Raw genomic sequence first — 22,329 nt, 5'->3', positions numbered from 1 at the left:
TAACCATCTCGTGGAAAACAAGCTTGATAAAGTAGGTGAGAGGGGGATCATGCTGGGATCTTGGTGATATAAATTTTAAATAACAAAGCACAAAATGGCGCTCAACTATCCATGACGGGAATGCCATAACACAGAGCGACGTGGAACGAGAGGCTTTGCTATGAGAATGGATTGTATTTTCATTTTAACATGATTTCAAATCTGTTTAACTCCCATCCATGAACCTTAGCTAGAAGGACAGGTCTCAGTATGTCGAAATTCGTGCCGATAAACGAGAATGATTTCAGTTTGTTCGGGGCCGAACTTTCCGGCCACGAGTTTGAGTATTTTTGTAAGCATATGGGTGCTTTTAGACGTATGTTCGAAGAGGAGGTACGACTTATCTGTTGTTTCTTTGTATTGCCGCTTATTTCATACGGAAACAGTGTTTAAATGATTTAAATCTAGTGTTGTCAATGTTCGTCGGATCATGTGATTCGGTTTTTCCCCTTTTTCAAACTGAAACCAAAATAATAAAACTACTTCTTGCTTCCAGAATACGTCGTTGTTATTACTGATAACGTTGTGACACAATGCTTTATTCATACATTTCAGTCAAAACAACGAAGAAAGGGATTTGTGGCTGCATTCAGTGCACATTCCTATCAACACCTCGACATCAAAGCGGTTGTGTCCATGGTAAAATGCTCTTCATCAAATTAGTGAATTAATATGTGCTGCTTTCTCCCATCATCATTTTCTCTTCTTCCAGAGCGATCCAAAGAGAAAGTTCATTGAGCAATTTTGCAACCATGTGAATGATGCTTACATTAATGGTATGTGCTTCTTATAAAAATTTGTCGGCCATGAAAGACGACTGTTAAGCTATCACTAATATTTAAATGATCCAAATTCCCCTCTCATGGTTGAAGATCATCTCATTTGAGGTCATCTTTGTTGAGTTTTGTGTAAGAAACAGAAGCAAATGCTCCCCCCCTGGGTACTTTCCACCTTTTTGCATCCATCCCTTAAATCCATCCCTCTGACATCATCTCTTAAGGACTATGCCAATTTTGATGCATTTTTTTTTGCATCAGCGAAATTCAACACAGCCAAACAATTCATGCATGATGCCTACAATGTGGCAAGGAACAGACATATGATTCAATTTATGGACTCGCGTTCTTATGGTAATTGAGGTTTAATTTATCATTCATACTACTTGTCAAGGAAGTCTGATGCAGACATCATCCTTATCACAGGAAGTTGCTTGTGTTATCGCACAGGAAGTTGCTTGTGTTATTGCACAGGAAGTTGCTTGTGTTATCGCACAGGAAGTTGCTTGTGTTATCATACAGGAAGTTGCTTGTGTTATCGCACAGGAAGTTGCTTGTGTTATTGCACAGGAAGTTGCTTGTGTTATCGCACAGGAAGTTGCTTGTGTTATTGCACAGAAAGTTGCTTGTGTTATTGCACAGGAAGTTGCTTGTGTTATCGCACAGGAAGTTGTTTGTGTTATCACACAGGAAGTTGCTTGTGTTATCGCACAGGAAGTTGTTTGTGTTATCGCACAGGAAGTTGTTTGTGTTATCGCATAGCAATAAATCATACAAATCAATATTTTAATGGAATTAAAATAAAATTATAATAGAGAATTGTGATGTTTGCATTGATCATCTGTTAAGCCAGTATAAGCAAATTCATGCATTTACTTAAGCCCAGACAGACAACATTAAATTATTACTGTTTTTATATTCTAGCCAAAGATCCTTTTTTTCGCAAGGACACCAGGTATTGTGAAATTACTTTGTATTGTAGAGTTATTCTGTGAAACCCTACTACTGATATGATGCTGGGTTATTTGTCAGTATTATAGAGATGGTTATAAAGAATATGAATAAATCGTATGAATTTGCTGCCATTGTCTGTTGGGCAGGGTCTTGGCTCAACTCTAACTTTGGTCAATTTGAAGAATCTAGTTTAATCAATTTATATGTTTGTCTCTAAGGGATTCTTTCAGACGACTTTTTGGTGAACCTAACGAAGCAGGAACTTGTGTGAAGGTAGAAAAACAACATGTCTAAATGTTCATTGTGCATATCTAAATGAGAAAAAAAAAATTTTATGTCTATGAATATCTTTTGAACAGACGTTTTGCAACCGAGTCTTTTGTCTTCATTAAGTGTGATGTGAAATTGAAATTGGACTCTTTAACTCCACTTTTCATCATTCATGACTTGTTTTTCAACAATGATCCTTTATGTTTGTAAATTGACATCAGTAGAAATCTGATGTCAAAACTCAAGTCCTTGTGTAGTCCAGTCTAGTTTCTTGACCAGAAGAGGTGTTAAAACAACATCTTTGTCCAGTGGCTGCATCGTTTTTAAAATTGAGCGCATTCAAATTTTGTGGGGTGTGGGGGGTGGATTGTTGTGGGGATTGGGTGGAGCATTGTTGTGTGGGGTGGGGCATTGTCAATAATTGTATCGGGGGGGAGGCATTGGGAATATTACATTTCAAAACAAAGTAATCAGGCTAAACACGCATATATGAATATGTCCCTTCTCAATCATGCACGTTCTGACGTTCCTGCCAAATCTGGTTGTGAAAATGTATTCAAACTTGCTTTACATCACTAGGTTGTCTGTATTTTGCCGCTCTTTGTAAGGTTTGCCGGCTCAGTATGTCGTTATCTCAAGAGATGGCTGGATGTGGAGAAGACTTTGACGTCAGTGGCAACCGTGAGCGACACGAAAAGCAAAGCTGAAAAGAAGGCCATGAAAAGTAAATTGCGAAAGGGAAAAGCGCAGAGGGAACCATCGATAAGATCGCCTGCGGAAACAGAAATAAGAACCGAGAAAAAGAAGTCAGAAGAGCACTCTTCTTCTCGAAGTGAATCCACTTGCAACACAAAGGCGAATGGTCCAGATGGTGACTCTAAGGCAAACATCGACGCCACAATCGATGCTTTTAATCGTTTTGCCGACTTTTATTGCTATATGAAGAAACACGACCCGAAACGTCTCGAACCCCGTGATTGTAAACCCAATTGTCCTGGACAATATTGTGAAAAACATCATTGTCTCTTGTCTATTACCGACGATCTCCATGACAACCATTATATCGACCACGTTGACTTTGAGGAGTGTCAATTTCCGACTCTGGAGGATGGAAACGACTGTCTGTACGATGAACACAAAGCAATGGTTCAAGAAGAAAGGATATTGGAGGAAGACATGGACAAGTTAACAATGAAGTGCGATAGCATGAACTTGAAGTCTGCCCGCAACGAACTTGACGCGATAAACGTAATTCGCGTAAATAATACTGACAAAGAGAATGACGAAGGCCATAACTCTGACGATAAGATGCTCAATGGTCAAAATTTCATAGTCAAAACTGCAGAAGAAAATGCTTGCGATTGGGAAGATTCGGGAGTTGGACATGTCGTGAAAGACGATGGTAATGATTTCGAGTTTTGTTCGGACGTCATGTTAGAGGATCCGAATGTCCAGCAAGGTGCTGATGAATTACCTGATGGTGACATTTCTCGTCCAGAGTGTAATGAAGATGTTGATGATGACAAGGCAGATGTTCTTTCAGGTAGTGTGTCGTCTGGTGGATTTGATAATCTTGAGGATTATGAAATCCGAGGTGAAACCCCTGTGGTTGCAGTTAGTGGGGAGGAAAATTTTGAGGATTTTAAATTCGGTAACAAGCCCCTCTTGATTAAAGCTAGCGAAGAAGAAAATGGCGACGATTTCGACTTTGAGAGCAAAACCGCCGTTATTGTCGGTGATGTGGGAGAAAATTTCGAGAATTTTGAATTCAGTCAACAACACAGCGAGATTGTGGGTAGTGAATGTGAAAATCTCGAGAATTTTGATTTCGGAAGAAAAACTCCTAGTGAAGGAGAAATTCCCCAGGATTCTCAATTTCACGATGCGCCTCCCCGAGTGGAAAGCCTCAAAATGGAAACATACGAGGATTCTGTGATTAATGATAATAAATCTCAAATTGAGAAGGAAAGTATGGAAGGAGAATATCACCTTAGTAACGAATCGGGAAATGAACCCGTGGAGGTTGAATACATCATGGATAGAAAGGATCATATGAGAGCGCGACATGGATACGGCATGAAGGACAAGTACATCGAAAATGAATTGTTCACCAGTGATGACTCTGATGATGTCGATCACGTTGACGATGAACGGTTCTTGAGAGAAAGTTTACCCGAAATGCATCTGTGCGAACCGCATCCGAACGAGCAGTATGAACGGTTGACGACAACATCGAGGGTGATTAGAAAAAAGAGGAATGGGGACAAGATTCGCAAGTGTTCATTTTGCAGGAGACCGGAGAACGAAGGCGAAAAATTCAAGAAATGTCAAAAGTAAGATGACGAATTTCGATTATTTTCTGTGTGTTCATTTACAAGAAGAAGCATTTGTATTCATAAACAAAAAAATAGAGATTTTTTCATTTCACTTTGTTAGTGATTCGAAGTTTGAACTGCTTGATAGTTGAAACATCATTTCGTTGAATTACACTCAACCTAACTGCCTCAAAATGTTTATTTATGCATAAATTTCATCCAATGTTCATTGGAGTTGGTATTTTAGCTAAGGTGAAAAAAACTGTATCCTATTTTTGTTAAGATGCAAAGGAAAAGGCACCAAATTTTACTGCAGTCGAGAATGCCAAAGTAAGTATAAACATTACATGTTTGTAAATTTAGATCGCCCTCCTGAGATGGCGTGTTGCTGTTGATAGATGTTTTAACAACATTAGTAGCAATTGTGTTCAGTGTCACGACTACCCCTAAGGATGTTGCAACGTCCATCAACATAAACCACAACAGTTCTCGGGATTCCAAGCTAACCGAGACGAACTACATCCATAAATATTTGTCGATACTCCTGGGTTTGACCATTCCCTTTAAGTAAACATGTTGAACGATGAAATGGCGAGCAACGATGACCAAGGAACACTGTTTCATTTTTGAAAGTGTAAAGATTGCTGGGATTCGTTTTTGATTTTACTTTCCCCTGTTGTTCGCCTTCATATTCTATATGTTTTTGGGTGTTACAAAGTTTTTGCATATTGCAATCGTGTCATTTACAGAAACTGAGCATTTGATCGTGAAATGTTTCTTAAACATTTTGTAAACAGTAAATGGGCCGTTTTGATACTCCATCGTTTTTTAGTGAAGAACTAAACTTAGAAAACCAGCGCTTGCTTATTCTCTTTGAGTTCGACAACGACGTTGATAAATGTTCATTTGGTAATCTATCATTGTCTTCGATATGATTTTTTCTTCTAGAGAAAGATTGGCGAGTACATCGTGTGAAGCACGCAATAACATAGTCCTTGATATAACGACAAGCTGTGTTTTTATTCTCAATATTTATTAAAATGTACATATTGAAGGTATTTATGTAAACTTTGGCATCACCTCCACACGTATGTACGTACACAGGCTATCAAAAAAATCCTATTCGGTTTTTATATGGTCGTATCGGATTAGATAGTGATGATGATCATATAATCCTAAGCTTGATTAATCTAATAGGTGGATTGCATGTTACGTCATGGCCGCCATGTTGGCGGTCAAATACAAAAGAATATTTTATTAATGCTATTGTCGGCTCCAGCAGTCGTGGGCGAGCTACGTTGTTCGATAATTCCCTGGAGTTTGGCTGAAATCCAAGATTAGACATCACGTCCAACCGATGCAAAGCTATGACTGAAGCAAGAGGAGTTATTGAATGTAATGTTATTTTTTTGTCGTGTGACTTTCGTCGAATGTTTTGGTACTTTGTTCCAATGCTGCTCCAGGTGTGAAAGCATTTTTGCTGGAGAGCAGTTCTTTTTTGACTGCCTGTATACGAACGCTAAAAAAGCTGTGCATGTGTCCGTACCTGGAAAATAAGCTGTATTTAGCATTGAATTATCTATAAATATTCTGTAAGTAGTAATAACGTGTTTCATTAGCTTTCAAAATGTTAGCCAACTCTACTAATTAGTTCAATTAGGTCAATTGTTGTAAAATGAAATTTTTACGTACGCGACTTTAATCCTCTTCTTTTCATGGATCGCCGTGCGTCACTAGTGGTTTTTGTAAAGGGTCGTTATACAGGGCAGGTCAAAGAATGTAACTTTTATTACTCATTTTCAAATTTCAATACCTATATGATCACAATGCTAATCTCACAAGAGCATTACTTAGCATGTTTTGCTGCTAGAAGATATGCTCTCGGCAGCAGAAAAGAACATATGCTCTCGGTAACAGAAAAGAAGATATGCTCTCGGCAGCAGAAAAGAAGATATGCTCTCGGCAGCAGAAAAGCTTTTGTTCTCGAAACAAAGACATGCACGTAGCTGACAATACTTTATTCACCCGCGGCTTAGCGTAGTGACAGGCGTTGAAATCAAAACAATCCGTCAGTTTCTCAAGTTCTCAAACATTACTATAAAACAATCATGTGGAACAAAATGCGGTTAATAAGATCTGTGGGTAAAGATAAAATTAACTTTAACTTTTTTTCGACTTATCAACTACGAGGTGTCATGTTAAAAAGTTGTCTTGTATTTACCAGATGAAGATCACGGAGAGGCGACAAATATACGAAGTATTCGAAAGTTTTGTGGTTGTGTAAAGCAATGTAAATTTGCTGCTTTAAATGGAATGGACGATGATTGAAGCTAATTTTCTGCTCGTTGCCGAAATGCGTGTCATTTGATTGCAGATCTAATAAATCGTGTTGATGAACAGTCAAGAACGTCAACATCTGTGAATGTAACTGAACAAGAAATGGAATCTATGACCTTGAAAAACTTGTTGAAAAATGTGCTCACTAAGAGCAGCTAAAGTCAATGGTTATTTTGATGGTTCCAGATGACAACAAATCATCGAAGTATATTCCTGCCAAGTGTAAACAGCAATTTCTAACTGAGCAAGAGAGAAATTTGAGAAAGCAAAGATGAAGAAAGATCTTGTATTTTGCCAACTTCTCGGTGATGGAAGATAATCTGGACATAAACTGACCAACAGCCAGACGAAAAATTTACGATATATTTGTTAAAAATTAAGGTCGATGACAGACCACGCAATAAGTAATGTTTGAAAGCTATTTCCAACGAAAACTGCACCCTATAATTGAAAGTTCTTTTGAATTTATCACGTCGAGTGCCGGGGTTATGTTTATACACAGTGCCATCTTATAACAACCAATTTTTTCCACAGAGTATTTAAAAAAAGAATATTGGTGTAACAAAATAAACAGCAATGGAAAAACCAAGTCATTTAGTCATATACTGGTATACTTGAGCACTTCTCCAGTTTTAATTTGATCATGACTTTAATCACCTCATAGGAAAGAAACCGACCAAACTGATGACATCCACAAAATATGCTCCTTCTATTCAGCTCGCTCATCAAAATCGTTCGAGTAACCGAGGTGAACAAGAAAATACCAGTGCTATTTGGAAAAGACCGAACTGTTGACATCCTTTGAAGATGCTTCGCCCACTCAGTCCTTTCGAAAAAAGCTATCAGCCTTAACCACACCAATCATTAAATGTACACAGTCTTTATATTCAACATTAGAAATCGTTCAAACAACTATTGATGGCAACTGCTGAAAGAAATCTGAGCAGGACTGAAACCGTTTTAAGATATGTCATATGGACGTACTTTTTTCGATATCATGAGCGAAAATAGATACCGTGGCTACAAATTATATTAATGTATTGCTGTTGTGTAACAAAACTGACGACAAACGATTCTCTCTGGCAAATAAATGCGTTTTGATGTATCTCTAATGTTCTTCTAAAAATGTCAATAGTTTAAAAGTTGATGATAGGAATTAAATATTTTTTTAGTACTTTAATTAATACACTATAGTAAAAAGACTAAACTTACCACCTTTCTCCAACTCACTCACTGGTAGAGTGGGTATGTGGAGGTTTCTCAGGTTGTGGTGTGAGGTTCGAATCTATCGAGGGTCAGTCAGTTGTTGTTGGGCTTGGTGTGTTGAGTATAAGACTTGCAATGAATGAGAACCTAGAATGTCAAGAGCACAGTAAGGGAAGATGATAGTGTACACGAGGTGTACAAATAGCAATTCTATTGTTGATTTTTCGAAAATGGAATGCGACACTTAGTATATTTTCAGAGAAAAAAAAAAGAAAAGGGGATCTGTTGCAAAAATTTTGCCCTAAAAAAACTAAGTCTTTTGATCAAATTTTTCTATGACTTCCCGAAGGAAGTCATTTTTTAATAGTCAGGAAACAGAGGGCAAACCGAACGCCCTTTCACATCCCCTCCTAACCTCAACCTTGCACACAATCCTCAATCTACAACCCGAACTGACGACGACACCGGGACGAACCAAGGACCTCGTGCATTGGAGGTCAGACAGAGCCTGTCAAGCCAGAAGCTCAACAACGAATACTAACAGTTTCTTGGCATATTTGCCCATTTTTTAAACTTTGAAGTAGAAATATACAATATACAAGGTGGTCTTGAACCTTAGAAGGTGCAACTACATTAGCCATGACTTTACCCTTAGTTATTTACGTATGATTGAACTTTAAAAAGCTAAAGAGAACGAAGTGGTCTTGAACACGAGGAGTGATCACCAAATCGTCATCTGTACCACACAGCCAAGCGAGCGAGATGGAATGCCAACGAAAACATTTCAAGTGTTTCGATAGAATAGCGTTTATTGCCTTTCATTACAGAAGGCTTTAGTTTATAAGGTGTTCAGAAAATGCCTTCGACGGCATCATAGTAATATTAGAACTTTAATGACAAGGGCTTGCTAATTGCACTCTAAGCAATAAATGTTTTTTTACCAAGAAGAAAGAAGAAGAATAAAGTATGACTAATGTCATCCATTGACATGTGGTGAATTGGCGTCATGACGCGCATGTCCTTAATCAAATTCGTTCATTTAAAAATGTTGTGAAAAAGCCATTTTCATCGTTATTTTTCCTCACCTTTCCCGTCGTCAATTTTAATGATCGCCATTTCAAACCTCTATCTTTCTATCTGCCTTCATTTCATTGTGTTGCCTTGTGTTGACATTCTTGTCTACTTTTATGTCTACCTTTATGTCTGCATTTATGTCGACCTTCTTGTCTACCATTGCTCGACTTTCTTAATTGTCTACTTTAGTGTGTTTAACCTTTCGTAGGACAAAGTCCTCATTTTGTTGAACACGACAATTGAAAAATTAGTGATTTCATGGACGAAAGTAGTCAATGTAATCGAAGTAATTTAATGAAGTCAATGTCGTGCATTGTTGTATGGTGGTGAATCAGGCAATGATCTTGTATGTGTGTCTTGTTGGTAACTTTTTTCACTGTTAGTAGTCGTTTTAAAAAGTCGTCATTTCCTAGGAGTTGTCTTTTCAATATTTGTCTCGATCTTTCCGTCTAAATATTAGTGATTTCATAGTCAAATGTAGTCGATGTAATCGAATGTAGTAGTCGTCTTTTCAACATTTGTGTCAACTTTCTTGTCTTACATTTTCATAGGAGACGACAAGTCTTCATTTTATACGGGAGAACATATGAAAAAGTTGTCGTTGCATAGAAGACGATATCATCAAAAGACATCATTTCATAAGTCTACATGTCCTTGTTTGGAATTATTAAACATGTCGGCGCACCAACACCAACGGTCAAAAAGATATGATGCATTGACTACTTTCGACCACGAAGTCGCTAATTTTTTAAATGCTGTGTTTGAAAAAATGAGGAGTTTGTCCTATGAAAAGGTAAACATAACGGTGGCCAAGAAAGTAGACACAAAGGTAGACAGGAAGGCAGACACAAAGGTAGACATAATGGTAAACATAACGGTAGACAGGAAGGTCGACACAAAGGTAGACAAGGAAATAAAGGTAGATAAAAGGATAGAGGTTTAAAATGGCGATTATTAATAATGACGACGGAAAAAGTGAGGAAAAATAACGATGAAAATGGCTTTTTCACAACATTTTTAAATGAACGAATTTGATTAAGGACATGCGCGTCATGACGCCAATTCACCACATGTCAATGGATGACATTAGTCATACTTTATTCTTCTTCTTTCTTCTTGTTAAAAAACATTTATTGCTTCGAGTTTAATTAGCAAGCCCTTGTCTTTAAAGTTCTAATATCGCTATGATGCCGTCGAAGGCATTTTCTAAACACCTTATAAACTAAAGCCTTATGTAATGAAAGGCAATAAATGTTATTCTATCGAAACACTTGAAATGTTTTCGTTGGCATTCCGTCTCGCTCGCTTGGCTGTGTGGTACAAATGAAGGTTTGGTGATCACTGCTCGTGTTCAAAACCACCTCGTTCTCTTTAGCTTTTTAAAGTTCAATCATACGTAAATAACTAAGGTAAAGTCATGGCTAATGTAGTTGCACTATCTAAGGTTCAAGACCACCTTGTGTATTATGTATTTCTACTTTAAAGTTAAAAAAATGGGCAAATATGCCAAGAAACTGTTAGTATTCGTTGTTGAGCTTCTGGCTTGACAGGCTCTGTCTGACCTCCAATGCACGAGGTCCTTGGTTCGTCCCGGTGTCGTCGTCAGTTCGGGTTGAAGATTGAGGATTGAGTGCAAGGTTGAGGTTAGGAGGGGATGTGAAAGGGCGTTCGGTTTGCCCTCTGTTTCCTGACTATTAAAAAATGACTTCCTTCGGGAAGTCATAGAAAAATTTGATCAAAAGACTTAGTTTTTTTAGGGCAAAATTTTTGCAACAGATCCCCTTTTCTTTTTTTTTTCTCTGAAAATATACTAAGTGTCGCATTCCATTCTCGAAAAATCAACAATAGAATTGCTATTTGTACACCTCGTGTACACTATCATCTGCCCTTGCTGTGCTCTTGACATTCTAGGTTCTCGTTCATTGCAAGTCTTATACTCAACACACCAAGCCCAACAACAACTGACTGACCCTCGATAGATTCGAACCTCACACCACAACCTGAGAAACCTCCACATACCCACTCGACCAGTGAGTGAGATGGAGAAGGGTGGTAAGTTTAGTCTTTTTACTATAGTGTATTAATTAAAGTAATAAAAAAACATAATTCCTAACATCAACTTTTAAAACATTGACATTTTTAGAAGAACATTAGAGATACATCAAAACGCATTTATTTGCCAGAGAGATTCATTTGTCGTCAGTTTTGTTACACAACAGCAATGCATTAATATAATTTATAGCCAAGGTATCTATTTTCGCTCATGATATCGAAAAAAGTAAGTCCACATAACATATTTTAAAACCGTTTCAGTCCTGTTCAGATTTCCTTTAGCAGTTGCCATCAAATTTCTTGTTGCCTTTTGGACATTTCAAAGATGTTGAATATAAACACTGGGTACATTTCATGATTGGTGTGATTAAGGCTGATAGCTTTTTTCGAAAGGACTGAGTGGGCGAAGAATCTTCACACGGATGTCAACAGTTTGGTCGCTGCTTCTATATGAGCTGATGCACCATAGCATTATTAGGTGTTGGCTTCATCGTTTGGATTGTAAGCTGTATTATTTCGGAATGCTGTAAATATTTCACGAGTCATGCCAAACTATAACCAAAGACTACATTTTTTCCTATTCTACATAGCGAATGTCACGGTAGCTTTTATCCTCTCTTTTTGTCCATAACCTGTCGCCGTTATGAATGTGAATAAAACCTTTATGTGAATGTTATGCAATCACTTATCTCTAAATACTGGAAGAAATTAGCTGTTATAGGATGCCATTGTGCCTAATCGCAACAGTATTCTACAATATCTGTTGTGTTCCACTTGCATACGATAAGGTAGTTTGATTACCGTCTTTCAAATCCTTAGACATGGTGCAGTATATCCACAGAAAAATAGCCTTTGCTGATCAACGTTGTTGTAAATATCCATTGGTTGCTTTGGACGTTAACGTTCAGTTTACATCAAGAATTGCTTCTAGAAATGACTTGGTCTTTCCTCTCCACGTGGTCTCTCAACAACTGTGTAATTTCTCACAAATTTCGATGAATTATCTGTCTTGCTACTCCAAGGTTCATGCCCAAATTATCTGCTATTACCGAGTAGTCTTCGAAACACTATTAACCAATCTTTTCCTTTCTTCTTGTGTTATTCGATTTCTCACTTGCATTTATGCATATCGTTCTTTTCATTCACATATGTACTGTATGTTGACTGGGTTTATATGTTCTGTACTTTTATGTAACTATGACCGTGCACAGATAATCCTATATGGGGCATTTTCTGCCCCATATGGGATTATGATAATTTCTTTATGATTATGATAAGTGTTTATGATAATTTCTTGCAGTGATGTTTAAATGATTTTTCACTTAGCGCCGTGGTGAAAAATTGAATGGTTGATATAAGTTGATGTATTGCCCATTGTTTTTCTCTTATCAAAGTAAATGATAAGGTGTTCTTTTTAAAATCTCTTAGACAATCACCATTGATCAGCGCTTTTGTTCTTCATTGAATGATATTGACGTATGTAACAATGCGTCTGTAATTTGAATTACGTGAAAAAATGATTGACTTTGATGTTTGAAAATGCAAATACGAGACAGGAAAAGACAAGAATGATAATACAAACAATTGTATCATCATTCTTGTCTCTTTTCACTTGTCCCAAATCCCACTCGACGAATGCTTGAATTTGCATAAAAACTAGTCCATAGAGTAAATTTATCGACATTTGATCATAAATTTCTGTGTTAAACAAAGTAAAAGTGAAAGCTCATGCACAACAAGTCGTTGGAATAAATGACTCTGCATTATAAAATCACTCAAAAGTTGAACTATTTTTAGAATTATTCAAGGACAATCATCCTGTTATATTTACGTTTGTAAAATAATTGATTTCCTATGAGAAAATTATGAAAATTCAGATTCTTTAGACTGCTGAAAACGGATATTTTCAAATTAGTTATCCTTATCGTCATTTCAATGGAGTCGTCTTTTCAAAGCTCTTTTCAACTATTTTTGTCTACCTGAGTGTCTACCTTTATGTCTACATTTATGTCTACCGTTGTGTCTACCTTTATGTTTAACTTTTTGTCCGTCTTTGTGTCTTTTTTTTGTCCAAATTTGTGTCTGCGTTTTTGTCCAACGTTTTGTCCAACTTTGGTCTACCTTTGTGTCTTCCTTTATGTCTATCTTTATGTCTATCTTTTTGTCTACCTTTATTCTACGTTACTCTCAACCTTTTTGTATACAACTAAAGTTTACTTTTGTGTGTCTACCTTTATGTCTACCTTGTAGTTTATATTTCTTATAGAAAAAGATAGACAGTAATAAAATACAAAAAATGTTGTATTAAAAAATATTTTTATGTACGTCTGCTGGTAGTCCACTTCATTTTTTTAAACTGCTTTTCTTACCAATGATGAAACACTATCTAACAGTTGACACTCAAGTACAGGCACTTAGATACGGCCGTGAAACACACACGAGGAATAAAACTTCTATGAACTCTCGAAAGTGCTTTTTTTGCTCCCATAAACACACTCTGATCATGTTAAATAAAGCACTTCTTGATGAAACGAGCGTAACTCCGACGTAGAAAACGCATTTTGTATATCACAGATGTTGAAGTTTCTCTCAAGTTTTCATCTAAAGTTCCGTGGACTTCATTCCAAGAAAATGATCGTTCGAACGACGATTTTTATAGCGTGAGCTCTGTTCATCCATGTCGTTGCTTTTTCTCGCGTGCTGTAAGAAAATATTGAAATAGCTCAACACCGACAGTTTATAAAATAGTTTTAACATTTATATAGCGATGAAATTATGAATTCAGAAAGCACAAAATCCTGTGCTGTGTCTTTCCGCAGCATGCTGTGTAAATTTCGAGATGTTAAGCACAACCGAAGGGCGGAGACAAGCTTCGTTATAACTAATACATCCAATTTAGAAAAAGAACCAAGGATAATAGCAGTAATTTAACACAGCGCGATTTTCCTAACCTCATAATCGTCTAGCCTGCTCTTGTATCCACCTCTACTTCGATGATTGATGTAATGAGACTCGTCACGAGTCCCTCCCCGTTGGTTCGAGTAACGATGCGTAGCCTGGACATCAGTTGGCATGCCCGTTTCAGGTCCTAACTCCAACAACACCTTAAAGTTGAGTTTATTATTCGCAGACTCCGATCTAACTTTGTACAAGGAATCGTGTGGCAAATGCGATCCCGAATAACGATGCGTGTGCGCATGATCCTCACGAACACGCGCGACTGACACGGAGGATTTCTGAACAGGAACGAGAGCTGGACTGAGAAGGCTATAAAAATTGAGAATTTCTTCAGTAAACTGTAGGGCAAGGAAATTGCTTCGTTTGATTGTTGGTTATAAGTCATGTGTGTTTTTACTACAATGTAAAGTAATATAAATTGTAACAGCATTTCATCATGGCATGACCTTATTTCGGACGACTAGCTATTAGAACATGCTACATACTTTTGCTTGAAATTAACAGAGAGCAGAAAACTTTCAAATTCAACTATGTACACGACATTGATTAATATGCCCAATTGAAGCGACTAAGAGATGGTCAGTGATGGCATAATTCTTAGTGAAACAAAACTTACATATCTGGCTCGGATTTATAAATATTTTGCGTCCTCTGTCGTGTCCTGACGTCTTCGTAAGATCTTCCTTGCCTAAACGACAAAAAAATACAGATAAAAACGACAGTGAATGGTTGCTTTCTCAACTTTATAAAAAATAAACTTCAATCGACGAAGAACAACAACGAACCTCTCTCTTGTCGCGCCAGGAATATTCTGAGTACTATCCACCCATTGTGCGGTGGGATCGTAGGGAACTTCAGGGTTCACAGGGTGATAACCTCGAATTCTTGTTCTTGGATTCTCTACGTTACTTACTCCCTCGGTTTCAGTCCCACTCGCATCGCCAGCTGAGGCATATCCTCGATTGTGACGACGACGTCGATGCCTTAAATGATACAAAGTAGAAACCATGTTACACACGGTCAAAACCATGTTACACACGGTCAAAACCACGTTACACACGGTCAAAACCACGTTACACACGGTCAAAACCACGTTACACGGTCAAAACCATGTTACACACGGTCAAAACCACGTTACACACGGTCAAAACCATGTTACACACGGTCAAAACCACGTTACACACGGTCAAAACCATGTTACACACGGTCAAAACCATGTTACACACGGTCAAAACCATGTTACACACGGTCAAAACCACGTCGAAATCCCATTCAAATAAGTTAATTAATGTAGCGCATTGACTTGTGAGATAAGATTGCGTTTTTATTTGCGATGCGCAGTGATTGTCTTTGGGACGAATGATGAAAAGGGAAATTAGCTTCGAAGAAGTATCAAAAAGTTCACGATGTACTTAGTTCTTGTACATCTGACATTTTCATTGTACAGGATAAAGTTAATTGTCAATATTTTAAAATGGATTCGAACCTCCTCCTCCGAACATCAGCCTCGTCATCTGACACATAGTTTCGTCCACCCCTTCTAAAAAAGAAAATGTTTAGAAAAAAAAGGAACGCGTTTATTAAGAAATAAGAGATGTTTACTCTGTTTACACAGGCCTATACAAACCGAGGAGCCCTTTGAGAGAACTCTAGAGCAAATCATTGCAATCAGGCTGCACCTGCTCGAGAGTTCTCCCAAAGGTCTCCTCGGTTTGCATAAGCCAGTGCAAACACGAAAAACATTTTTTATTTCTTAAATAAAACGTATTTCCTCCAAAACGTATTCATGATCGATTTGCAAATTCTATTTGACTGATTGATTATTTTGATTGACTTGATTGGTTGAGCTCAGATGTATTTTGCACAGGCTAATGCAAACACAGCTCTAGACCAATCACCGCACTTGTTTTATTGCTTTTATTTTATAATTCATAATGATCCATGGAACCTTCGACGGCCACTTTCAGTATCGCTTCCACTTAGATAACCAGGACGTCTGCCAGGTCTACAGTAAAAGAAGCACTATGAGATGATCTACATACATATATCTTTACAGTGGGATATTAAATGGATACATGTGGGATGTGTTGGAGCCATGTTGAATGTGGAGGGCATTTTAGATAGATGTACAATATGGTGGATAAGTATGCACATGAGAAATATGGTATCACTAAATCAGTTCCCAATCCAAGATAGGTCAAAATGAATTTGATGTTTATGAATTAAACACTACCATGTACTACAAAATAACAACAACTTACTTTGGAAATTTTGCCAATTGATTTCTGCCATTCTGAGTTCGATCGCCATTCGTGTAGAGTCCACTAGAGAATTTAAGTAAAATCATCATCAAACAGACATTAAATGTGTGATGAAAACAAATAATCAAAACTAAAAACAGTCTAGCGTTTCTCATCAAATAATAACCCAAACACTTCGAAGGAGTTAAACAAGTCCCGAACTCTCGAGGCTATGAACAATATGGAGCTAAAATCACCTTGATCTGGCTGTTCCGTTCATCTTTCCTTCACCACTGGACTGAGACCTTAGAAAAAACGCAAATCATCATCAGAAGTCTGGAAACGAATTTTAAAAGAGCTCAACTTAACGCGGGTACACAAATAAATTATGTGGACGTCAGCCATTCGCTACTTTCTTCTGCGCATGTCAAGCTAGCAAGAGCAAATCAGTAAACACTGAACTACTACTAACCATCTAATATTTCCGTTCGCAGCGTGCACAGGAGCGGACACGTTTGTTCCCGATGGAGATTTTCGTCCTAAGATGCTTGGTGTTGCTTGAAAAAAAATTAAACAACGACAGAGGTATAAGATTGTGGTATTCGACAAAATCAGGACAGCAGTCAGCGGTCATCCTAAGAAAAACTTAAACTGGCCTGGCTCTGAATCCAACATCATCCGTTAAGGGGGGATCCGGGGAATGATGGCTCGGAAGATTTATGGAATTCAGGTCCATGAAATTATTTCTCAACACTTCCCGCATTATGAGGACACAATGTGTGAAAGAAAGTTTGCAAAAAAAATCAACAAAGAAGACAAAACAAAACTCGAAATTCGTGGATTTCATATTTTGTGTGAAAGACTAAACAATGGAAAGTCCTAATTGCTATCGTTATATTTAAACATCGAGGCTTTAAATTTACCGTGTTCTTTACTACACACGTTACATATGCAACACGATAAATATTTAAAGTTTCAACAGTTTCACATTAGGGTAGGGTAGTACAAAAACATATTTTCTCAAAAACCTAACTTTCAAAACTCCCTAATTTTAGAAAATGAGAGATCTTAGGATTACCCCCCCCCTCTCTCAGGGTCAGCGGTTATAGTATGGCAGAAATCCCAGAGATATTTTGTCACCTTTTCGTTTTTCTTGAAAGCTGCGTCTTGGATACTTCTTACTGGCCATCCTAGGGAAAATTATGACAAACGTCATCCAACGCTTCCATTGTGCTCAGGAATGCATATAAAACAATACAACAGCCAGCTAAATATACAAAATATACCTAATTACTTCCGGTTGAAGACGTTTTCTTCCGAAACCCTCTCTGAGAGCCTCGTTCTGAGTTCGACCACTGTAGCGATGCTTCGATCCGGGACGTAAGAAGTTTTGAGGCGTTCGGCAGCCGCTCGAGCTCTTCTCTAACCTGGACAATCATTGAAGATTTTGTAGGGACTGCACGTAATCGACTTGAAATTTTTTTATAATGTACAATAGATCAATGGTGATAGTAATGCCGAGGTAGGCTGACTCTTCCAGTTTTGTTATACGGTCTGTGATAAACTCGTGAATAGCTATAGCAGTTTATTATATTTCGATTGTATTAATTAAGCTGAAGCATTATATGTCAAAGATCGCAATAAGAAACTGGATGTATTGAACTACAAAGAGACTTCTTAGGTACAGGTAATGTGAATGACCTACCTAAAGAATGCATGATGTTCAATGCAATTTATCCACAAGTGTTTGCAGGAAGATTTTCTCGGGAGTACAAACGTATAGCTGTCCTTTTTCTACTCGAAATAATAACAATTCATGCTCAGATAACACGACACAAGTAAGAGATGATGTTGAGCAGTTGAAGTGACAACGATAGTAATATTTCTACAAACTGCTTTCGTTTATTCTAACTAAATCATGAACGGAAAAATCACAATCTCACTCACGTTTTCCCCAAACAGCAAGATAGAATTTCTTTCCTTTAAAATACAATCTCGATATGGTTGACCTTAAAGAAAATTACACATCCTCTTTCATCAACGATTTGTTTTCAAGAAAAGTTATCACAAAATATAACACTTTTAAACGAGCAAACCCACCAAGGATAGTTTCCAATGATATTCCCTCGCTTCTTTACTAAAAGTCCAGAAGGTTTGATGCCAAACTCGTAGTCAACACCATCCTCTCCCTAAAAACCATCGTTCACATAGCCATGCAAATGCTTCATTCACAAAGTGCAACTCAGTGTCCAAATGCTTCAACAGCTTCATCTTTCGCTTGCCATTCTTACCTTAACGTGATGCATATCGGCACCATATAAATCTAACCATTTGGCTTTGTCTAAAAACTCCATCTCGCAGTCTGCTGGCACCATGTTCCTAATAGTTACAAAAAGACTATGTGTATCTTATGTACCTCAATGCACTCAATGTACCTTGGCGTCTTAAAAAGTACATAAAAAAATTCAGAGGAAGGATAAAATCGTGAACTATTTCATTTCTTGGCCTCAAGAGTATAGTTGGGTTGAATTTTACACCACGGTCGCCATATTGGTTGAATTTAAGAAGGGATTTTTTCGTTTATTATCAAAACTTCAAACAACATGGCGAAAATCTCTTTGACTTTGACTCTTTGGGAAATGGTTGCAAGTCACGAATAACTTATAGCTTATTTTACCAATGCATTGCATGAACAAATCTTTTATTTTTTTTTATGGCAAGATTAAATTCTTAGTTGAGTTAACAGAGCTTCAAACAGTAGAGATCATTGTATTTACCTTAAAGTCTCGTGGATTTTCTCAGCCTGTTCCTCCATTTCTCCGACTAATTTGAAACAAAAAGAATAAACATCCTTCGTTCACGCGATGAAAATTATACCAAAGTTGAGGAGGATGTATGAAATAACTTGTAACAACATGCAATAACCACTAAATTGCGGTAGAAACAACTGCAACAACTTGCAAAAAAACAATAAGCTGAAACAACTTCCATCAACTTGCGATGGAAATGAGAAAACAGCAGGTACTATTGGTTTCATCAATTTCTAATTCACGCTTTTTATAAAATTTCCACACGAGCAAATACTTTTAACGCAAACTTCAATTGAAGATAGCCCATACCTGATTTGGTAAAAACCGAAATTCCGAAGCATAACCTAAAGTATGACGTTTTGGGTCAAAATCACCAAGTTCGGCTGCAACAGAAAAAACCCAGTTGAGTCATCTATGAACGATAACTTTATATAAAACCAAAAGCAAACCTTGGAGAATGTAAGAGAACAATCTCGTGGCGACTGTAAACGAACAATGAAGTCTGAAAATACACGAAGAACGGCAAGCAATTAAGTCTGAAAAAAGAACAATTATGTCTGAAAAGACGAGCAATGCAGTCTGGAAAACGAACAGAGAACTAGACATATTGAATGGAGAAGGTAAAACGCGCGAATAACACATGAATAACACGTGAATTTTTCGCCCTGCATAAACCTCTCGTGTAATTTTTGGAATAAAAACCTTGCTACAAACCTTGACTGTAAAATATCTCGTTTCAATTGTTGGAAGAACAAGTATCTATTGTCGAAGAAAATAATTTTAGTTTTGTGGAACTATTTGCCAGACAAGGCATTACGGGTTGTGAATGGAATGCATTCAAAAACATCCACGAATATTCTTTGATCCATTCAAGATACATCATTATACCTCGTTATCTCTTCTTGTAACTTGCAAGGATCCGAAGAATAGAACCTCACGCTCAGGTAAAATACTGAAACGTCTGGAAAAAAGCGAATGGTTTATGTTAACAAGAAACTGTCAGTCAAGTGACTCAACATAGAGATTGAATAAAAAAGACGAAATATTAATCTTGCTATTTATACAAAACCCAACTTCAAAAAAACGATGTTCATTTCTGAAAATAAGTATAACCAACAAACGTTATAAATGGCAACGAAAGCAACTTGAACTAACTTCGATTTTGCTTTATTATCGATTTCTCCGGATCCAACCATCGCTGTGAAATAAACGAGTCGAATCAGTCAAATGAATCAATTAAATGAATCAGTGGTTTGGCTAAATGGAGCTGGGGAGAGGGGTGCAATAGTAGTTTGTTTAACAAAGACACGTTACCCCCACCCCACCCCCCGACCTTCAAATACTTACAGCCTCTTCGCAATGATCCATGAAGCGAAGTCCAAAGTAATCTCGTTCATACAGGTTTATCCGGTTAAAAATCTGATCTAGCAGTTCCCGACCCTTGGTGTGAGCCTGATTTAATGATAAATTGAAAAAACATGTTTCAAAACCAACATCGACCGAGCGCGAGTAAACTTTAAAGAAAAACAGTTGACTGCGATTGTTCTCGCAAAAAAAATATTGAAATGGAGTATTTGAAACCTAGGTAAACCGCTTTCAAGCATTTACCTCAAAGCAGTCGAAATTAAATAATTGAATTGGTCCGTACAGGCAATGTTGAAAGATGTCCATATGGATGTACTTGAAGAAATGGCAAATTACGTGAGGTCTGAGTCTATAGGCATTTTCACACGACAAGTTCAGCCAAGGAGCGAAATAACAAAAGTAAACAAATTAAGGCTATAAAGCATAGAGCTCTGTTCGAAAAAAAATTTCTGTCGTTCTGACAAAATGAAATGGCTGGTGATTGCCCCACCAAGGCATCTCATTGGATGGATAAATGAAGTTTCTTATTGTGGTTTTATACTTCTATAATTTTTTCTATAAAGACGAATGTGAAATTCAAAGAAATTCTCAGGCGAGTTTAAATCAAAGAACAATGGATCAAGTCTAATCCCACTTTTCACAAAATAACTAATGAACTTTAATTTGGACTGTCAAACGAAACTATAATCAGTGAGAACTTTTGGAACAAAGCAAAGTGGGAAGCAATTATACAAATAAGAAAATTCTGCATAGGTAATTAGCAACAATTATTCACAAATTTTTAAATCAGAATTCATGAAAGATGCATTCAATAGCTGTGGTGTGTTGCTAGGATCAAATATCCGAGAGCTAGAATACACCGACTGACCAATATCACAGATTTTTGACGTAGAGACGAACTTTATATTTTTGGAAACTCCAGTTAGTGAAAGAACGCACAACAAATTTACTTTCAATTAAACAATGCGTACAAAGCTAGTACAAAATGGAAAGTTAGTATTTCGTATGTACCTCTTATATTTAAGCAAATAGCACTAAAGTGAAGGGTCTTTATGCGTCTAAATAGCCACTATATTGCTGTGATGTTTGCTTAACAACGCACTTAATATCGTGCGGAGATGAATGAGAAACGAAACGCCTAGATGTATTGTTTAGAAAAACAATCGACCTTCACGTACTTGTTATAAACATACTACCGTTCAAATAAACCAAGGGTTCTTTCATTAACTCAAAGACGATCTTAATGAGAACAATCTTGTCTTCACTATTGAACTCGAATCGCATTTGAAAACTACGACCAATAAAATATCACAAAGATTTACACTTCAATTTTGCACAAGAAAAACAAATGCTAGCCAAGTCATTGGTTAAAAACTGTGAGCCCTGGGATGAATACACTTTGATCTATGTAAAAAAGCTCCCCAGGATGGCTAAAAGTAACTGCAATCTGAAGATTCTACGCCGTATTTTGAGCAATTTCTGCTATGATAACCACAATTATTTTGCTGCAAAAGATCTCGCTGTGTTATAGAATACGACCACGATCAAAGATCTAATTTGAATACCTTTATTTCGACAGCAATTTCGGTCTCGTCCAGCAGCACGACATGACAAATAATCACTTTATTATCTCCGCCGAAACATGACATTTTCAAGAGAATGGGGTCAAACAAATAAAATCTTTATTTTCCTATCGAAGCCTCTTCCCTCGACTTCTTCACTCGTGAAAAGGTTCGTGTACGACGTCAACTTAAGATTAACATTTGTTTACCTCCTCAAATAAAGTAGAAATTAACAACACATGCCTTACGACATGTGTAGTAAATGTACACTATGATAATCTCCGACATCCCATACATGGGCATTTAATTGTTTTCATTTGCCTTATTGGGAAAAGACCGGAAGTAAAAAGTGACGTTCGAAACGTTCGCAA

At 37.2% G+C, this 22,329-nt stretch overlaps 3 protein-coding genes across 5 annotated transcripts; 1 reads left to right on the top strand and 2 right to left on the bottom strand.

Moving 5' to 3' along the window:
• Positions 1–62: 62 nt before the first annotated feature.
• Positions 63–6,056, top strand: LOC124448741. Its single transcript, XM_046999710.1, has 9 exons — positions 63–372; positions 595–678; positions 752–815; positions 1,077–1,169; positions 1,740–1,770; positions 1,988–2,042; positions 2,619–4,372; positions 4,638–4,684; positions 5,303–6,056. Exons 1-9 carry the CDS (start codon positions 250–252, stop codon positions 5,344–5,346), a joined length of 2,295 nt encoding a protein of 764 aa, XP_046855666.1. The 5' UTR covers positions 63–249; the 3' UTR covers positions 5,347–6,056.
• Positions 6,057–13,255: 7,199 nt separating this feature from the next.
• On the bottom strand, positions 13,256–18,009 carry LOC124447814. The gene is made up of 12 exons (XM_046998813.1): positions 17,927–18,009; positions 17,508–17,648; positions 17,362–17,411; positions 16,694–16,778; positions 16,479–16,526; positions 16,243–16,305; positions 15,930–15,986; positions 15,468–15,518; positions 14,767–14,964; positions 14,598–14,669; positions 13,975–14,290; positions 13,256–13,723 (listed from the first exon to the last, which is right to left on the bottom strand). Exons 3-12 carry the CDS (start codon positions 17,408–17,410, stop codon positions 13,625–13,627), a joined length of 1,038 nt encoding a protein of 345 aa, XP_046854769.1. The 5' UTR covers position 17,411; positions 17,508–17,648; positions 17,927–18,009; the 3' UTR covers positions 13,256–13,624.
• A 335-nt stretch (positions 18,010–18,344) lies between these two features.
• LOC124447826 (band 4.1-like protein 4A) lies at positions 18,345–22,236 on the bottom strand. 3 transcript variants are annotated; one of them, XR_006948849.1, is made up of 10 exons: positions 21,962–22,236; positions 20,379–20,483; positions 20,187–20,229; positions 19,920–19,992; positions 19,746–19,790; positions 19,481–19,567; positions 19,341–19,414; positions 18,999–19,044; positions 18,513–18,600; positions 18,345–18,410 (listed from the first exon to the last, which is right to left on the bottom strand). XR_006948849.1 is itself a non-coding variant. In XM_046998826.1 (9 exons), exons 1-8 carry the CDS (start codon positions 22,043–22,045, stop codon positions 19,000–19,002), a joined length of 522 nt encoding a protein of 173 aa, XP_046854782.1. In that variant the 5' UTR covers positions 22,046–22,236; the 3' UTR covers positions 18,584–18,664; position 18,999. The 3 variants fall into 3 exon arrangements, 1 of the variants encoding a protein (XP_046854782.1); XR_006948845.1 differs by having other exon boundaries at positions 19,481–19,533; XM_046998826.1 differs by lacking the exon at positions 18,345–18,410 and having other exon boundaries at positions 18,584–18,664; positions 19,481–19,533.
• Positions 22,237–22,329: the final 93 nt, after the last annotated feature.

Source organism: Xenia sp. Carnegie-2017, unplaced genomic scaffold, assembly GCF_021976095.1.
Source record: "Xenia sp. Carnegie-2017 unplaced genomic scaffold, XeniaSp_v1 HiC_scaffold_13, whole genome shotgun sequence".
NCBI lineage: Eukaryota > Metazoa > Cnidaria > Anthozoa > Malacalcyonacea > Xeniidae > Xenia > Xenia sp. Carnegie-2017.
The sequence above is the reverse complement of the archived record's forward strand: the minus strand, read 5'-3'. Positions and strand labels throughout refer to the sequence as shown.

Excerpts from the sequence above, each read along its gene's own strand:
- LOC124447826 (XM_046998826.1), bottom strand. The coding sequence starts at position 22,045 with ATGTCATGTTTCGGCGGAGATAATAAAGTGATTATTTGTCATGTCGTG. Across the intron at positions 19,993-20,186 it reads GATAATAAAGCAAAATCGAA|ACGTTTCAGTATTTTACCTG; the intron begins GTTAGTTCAAGT and ends GCTTTTTTCCAG. Across the intron at positions 19,415-19,480 it reads GTTCTCTTACATTCTCCAAG|CCGAACTTGGTGATTTTGAC; the intron begins GTTTGCTTTTGG and ends TTTCTGTTGCAG.
- LOC124447814 (XM_046998813.1), bottom strand. The coding sequence starts at position 17,410 with ATGGCCAGTAAGAAGTATCCAAGACGCAGCTTTCAAGAAAAACGAAAA. Across the intron at positions 16,779-17,361 it reads CTTTCAAGAAAAACGAAAAG|CAACACCAAGCATCTTAGGA; the intron begins GTGACAAAATAT and ends TTTTTTTTCAAG. Across the intron at positions 14,965-15,467 it reads GCTGATGTTCGGAGGAGGAG|GCATCGACGTCGTCGTCACA; the intron begins GTTCGAATCCAT and ends GTATCATTTAAG.
- LOC124448741 (XM_046999710.1), top strand. The coding sequence starts at position 250 with ATGTCGAAATTCGTGCCGATAAACGAGAATGATTTCAGTTTGTTCGGG. Across the intron at positions 373-594 it reads GACGTATGTTCGAAGAGGAG|TCAAAACAACGAAGAAAGGG; the intron begins GTACGACTTATC and ends CATACATTTCAG. Across the intron at positions 1,170-1,739 it reads TATGGACTCGCGTTCTTATG|CCAAAGATCCTTTTTTTCGC; the intron begins GTAATTGAGGTT and ends TTTATATTCTAG.